This window comes from Urtica dioica, chromosome 9, assembly GCF_054948205.1.
Source record: "Urtica dioica subsp. dioica isolate 48M chromosome 9, U.dioica_male_clone48M_v1_H2, whole genome shotgun sequence".
In the NCBI taxonomy this organism is placed as follows: Eukaryota; Viridiplantae; Streptophyta; class Magnoliopsida; order Rosales; family Urticaceae; genus Urtica; species Urtica dioica.
Window position 1 is genome coordinate 25,699,557 of NC_142764.1, and position 4,247 is coordinate 25,703,803.

The 4,247-nt window shown below is 33.2% G+C and overlaps 1 protein-coding gene across 2 annotated transcripts; it reads left to right on the forward strand.

Moving 5' to 3' along the window:
* The first annotated feature begins 624 nt into the window (after window positions 1-624).
* LOC149386219 (uncharacterized) lies at window positions 625-3,895 on the forward strand. Of its 2 annotated transcripts, none has more exons than XM_089627469.1 (6): window positions 625-1,012; window positions 1,255-1,297; window positions 1,425-1,568; window positions 1,737-1,836; window positions 2,987-3,194; window positions 3,482-3,895. In XM_089627469.1, the coding sequence occupies exons 2-6, from the start codon at window positions 1,277-1,279 to the stop codon at window positions 3,573-3,575; spliced, it is 567 nt and encodes a 188-aa protein (XP_089483595.1). In that variant the 5' UTR covers window positions 625-1,012; window positions 1,255-1,276; the 3' UTR covers window positions 3,576-3,895. The 2 variants fall into 2 exon arrangements, with proteins under 2 accessions (XP_089483595.1, XP_089483594.1); XM_089627468.1 differs by having other exon boundaries at window positions 627-1,012; window positions 1,204-1,297.
* Window positions 3,896-4,247: the final 352 nt, after the last annotated feature.

A 4,247-nucleotide genomic window follows, 5' to 3' on the forward strand; every position in this document is an offset into this window, starting at 1 on the left:
TATAGTTTTTTGAAGAAATTTTTATCTTTCTGATTAAAAAAAAAATCAGTACAAATGAACACTATCTCTTATTTTTTTCTCAAAAAGAATTTCAAAAAAAAAAAACAAAAAAGAGATCATTTTTCTATTATATATATATATATATATATATATATATATATATATATATATATAAAATATAGGTTTAACATAATTCATATCTTGGAATCTTTGATTTAATTAATTAGCGAAATTTGATGCAATCTTCGAACAACTTTTAGTGGACAGAGTGGCATACATCGCACGCCACAGAGGAGTATTAATAATAATAGAGAAGTTATACATAACTAATTCTAATTGTTTTTATATATATATATATATATATATATATATATATATATATATATATATGTGTGTGTGTGTTGGGGGGGGGGGGATGTATAAAGGGGTATTGTGGTCCTTACGAAAATTCAGGAAAAAAAATGATGATTAAAGAATGTTGTTGTAATTTACAATCGTAATTATCAAAAAAAAAAAAAAAAAACTAAGAATCGTTTTTTTTTTGTTGATAAAATCGTAAGAATCGTTTATCATCATAACCAAGTATATACTATATACACATAAGCAGATATATTAAGCCTTCCAGGGAAATAATAAAGAAAATAAAATAAAAAATAAAGAAAGATATTTCCAGACAATGTTATAAAATGGCCGATGAAAAATAACATTTCTCACCGTTCTGCTCTCTCATCGCACAAACACCAACAGTTGATCACACAAATCTCACTCCTCTCCTACAACATCATTTTTGTCTCTTCCTCTCTATCATAACTGAAACTCCTCTTTTTTCCCTTTCACTCTCTCGGCCTCTTCTTCTAGAAAATCATTTCTCTGACAAAGGCTTAAAAAAATCACAGATATATTTTAATCTTCTGGCCCACTCTCTCATCAAACAAACAGCGAAAAATTAGAAAGAAAAATTCCCGTTTCCGTTCCGTTTCTCTTAAGTTTAGTCGTCTCAACGTTCTCCGAGGTTCGTGAAACTCTTTCATTTCAATTCTTTTATCAAATTACATCGAAGCTCCTGGAAAGAAGAAAAAAAATTAATACCAGAGCCAGTTTTATTTATGTCGTGGTTCGTGTTTTTTAATTCACGAGATTTTTGTCTCACATGCAATTTTTTAATTCGAATTATAACCGAAGTTTTGACCGATTCAATCTCAGGTGGTCGATGCTTATTGCTCTGTTGTAAAAACTTCTCTGTTTCGGTTTCAGTTTCCCGGTAAAGCGACCGAAAATGGCGGACCAACCGAAGCTGGTTAGTGTTTCATTCAAGCGATCTTCTTTTTCTCATCTTTTCTGGTACTGTTTTATTGGGAATCAAATCGAATCGAATCGGATAGAACTGAATCGAATATTCTTTTTGGTTTATGATTTTCTCTCAGGAATCAGAAGAAAAATTAGTCTCCGAGAAAATCTCAGTCTCCGATCACGTAAACGGGTTTCATTACACCGCCGATAATAGCGACGATAACTTCGTCATCGACATGGAAAGCTTCTCAAACGGCGTTGATAATTCAAGAATTAAAGTACGTTTTGGTTTATTAGATATACGTTCATACGATGAAATTGATTCTGCCGTCTTTCTCAAATCAGCAAAAAAAAAAAAAATCTGTTTCTTTGTGAAATTAATCCCTCATTTTCCATTTTCTTTCAAGTTTTGACATTATTGCTGTTTCATCTTCATGATCTTATAGTTGCAGAGAAATCTGTCTCGGAAAAACTCTCAGCGTGGTTCAGAAAACAAGAATGCTAATGAAAATACAAATTCTACACCTGTCGGACCGTCTCCAAGAGGTAAAAATTCCTACTTTTAATTTTGAGAATCACGAATTATTAATAAGATCATTACTTTTTAAGCCTTAGGTTATTTTAAAACATCCACTGATTTTTCTTTTCTCATCTAATTTATGTATTACGTTGGGGAAATTATTAAATGGGGATAAATCTCAATCCCTAACATTCAAGAATGCATATTAGGATAATAAGTACAATTTTGTCCTTATCTGCTCAGTGAAGTAATATCGTGTCTTATAATTTGTATATATAGCTAAAATGTTATGTATTAAATTCTGTTGCGTAGATAAGGAAATTAGTAACAGAATAGTGAAATATATGTTTCAAAGTTCAAACAAAAAGAAAAATTGTGAAATATCTGTTTCAAACCAAATAAAAAACAAAACAAAAAATTGTGAAATATCTCAATCTTAAACCTTCCAGTGCAATCAAACATATCCAAGGGTCATAAATGTGACTTCGTCTTTAGAAGTACATGGTCCAATTTCCATTTGCTAACCACTACTTCGGATATGACCTGTGATTGTTTAATATAGATAAATCCTTGTACGACACGTGTTATCAAAATAATTTATTATGAAGTGCTACAAATATTTGTTAAACCAAACCCTTTACCAACTTTACCCAAAGCTTAGACGACTTCAAAATCGTAATTAACCACGTCAAATGTCATTCATTGACCCCTAATTAAAATATATATATTAATCATTATTGGTTAAAAATTCACATTACTCAAGTTGTTAGTTAAGCTTAAGCTTAAAATATACACGGTGGTTGGAATCTGTTGGGCTAACACAACGAAGATTATGTTACTTTCCTATAATTAATCTCCAAAAACCAGGTCAACCATAAGCGTAGAGAGACACAGCGAGTCTGTTAAACTTAGATATTTTTTAGTTTCCTCTAGCATGAGCATAATGTACAGGTGGCAAAACAGTACTCCCTATTTTGTTGCCATCTGTCAGTCTCAAGTCCATTATTTTGAGAGCGTCGTAGGTGTTTTGGAACTTAGCTGTGGAAACTCTGCATAGAGCCATAAACTGTAAAATAATAGGCTAGTATATAGAGTACATACAACACAACACAACACAGACATATCGTAGGATGTGGAAATATTTTAATAATAATTTCCAAGTCATGTTGTGTATAGGGTCATCGAGCACGCCAGAAAAGCCAGCAACGGCCACGGGTTCAGGAGCTGTGGGGACCACCACAGCGGATCATGGGCAAGTCCATCATCAGATCACCATCACCGCCGGCAACGATGGCCGGTCGGTTCTCCGGCGAAATAGCTGCAACAAGCGGTACTCGCGGTGGGTCATCGACCCAAGGAAGATTGTTTTCGCGTTCGCTACCCTGTGAGTGTATATATATATATATATATATATATGTGTGTACAATCGATCTGTCGCCATGTCGTTGTCACGTATGTTGTATTCGACAATAAAACCAAGTTTTTTTTTTTTTTTTTTTGTGATCAGTATGGCCGTATAATTTAGGACCTACGTGAGAGGCTGGTCTTGCTCCCAAAAAAAATATAAAAAGAAAAAATAATAATTGATTCGCTTAGATTTTAGGGAATTCCTTTTTGTTCTTGTCCCCCTTCTCTCGTCTTATTAATTGTGTGGTGTATTTGGCTTGACAGGTCGAGCATGGGAACGATCTTGCTGATATATTTGACCCTTTCAATTACAAAATACAGTGCAGAGGAAAATGGTATTGATTGGCAACAACCGTGACACATACAACAAACAGACATATATATATATATATATATATATATGGTGTTATATACATTGATTGATTGATTGTTGTGTGACCCAAATGTAATTCTGCTGCATAAAACACCAATCAGGAGAGTTTGACTGTTTGGTATATACAAGGGGTTATTTTTATTTCATGTGTGAAAACAAAATTGTGAAAGCAGATACCAAACAAGGGAAGATGAAGAGCTTGATTTAGAATTATGAACAACGAACCTAGACCCCTAGAGGCTCTTTCGGCACAAAATGTATACCGATATGGAAAAAAAAAAAAAAAAAAAAAGAGAAAAAAACAAGCACAGTGCGTTGTGACAGAGAGAGAGAGAATCTGTGTGATATATAGAATAGATGGAGAGAGAGTGAAGCACATGACGTGTATCTTTTTATTTTTCATTTTTGTAAAGATTTGGTGCAAGTTTGTGGAAGAATCGGTGCAAGTTCAAAAAGTTAAATAGTGATTTCCTGGCTCTTTCTGCTTGTTTTTATTTTCTATTTTTCCATGATTTTATTTTCCTTGTACTTTTAGCAAACCTTTCCGAATTCAACTGATTTAGTTTTGTTGTATATGTGGCCTCCACGTGATAGAATAGAGAGGCAAGGAAAAAAGGGAATGCACAACTATGAGATTGCCTAGCAATAAAGTATTCA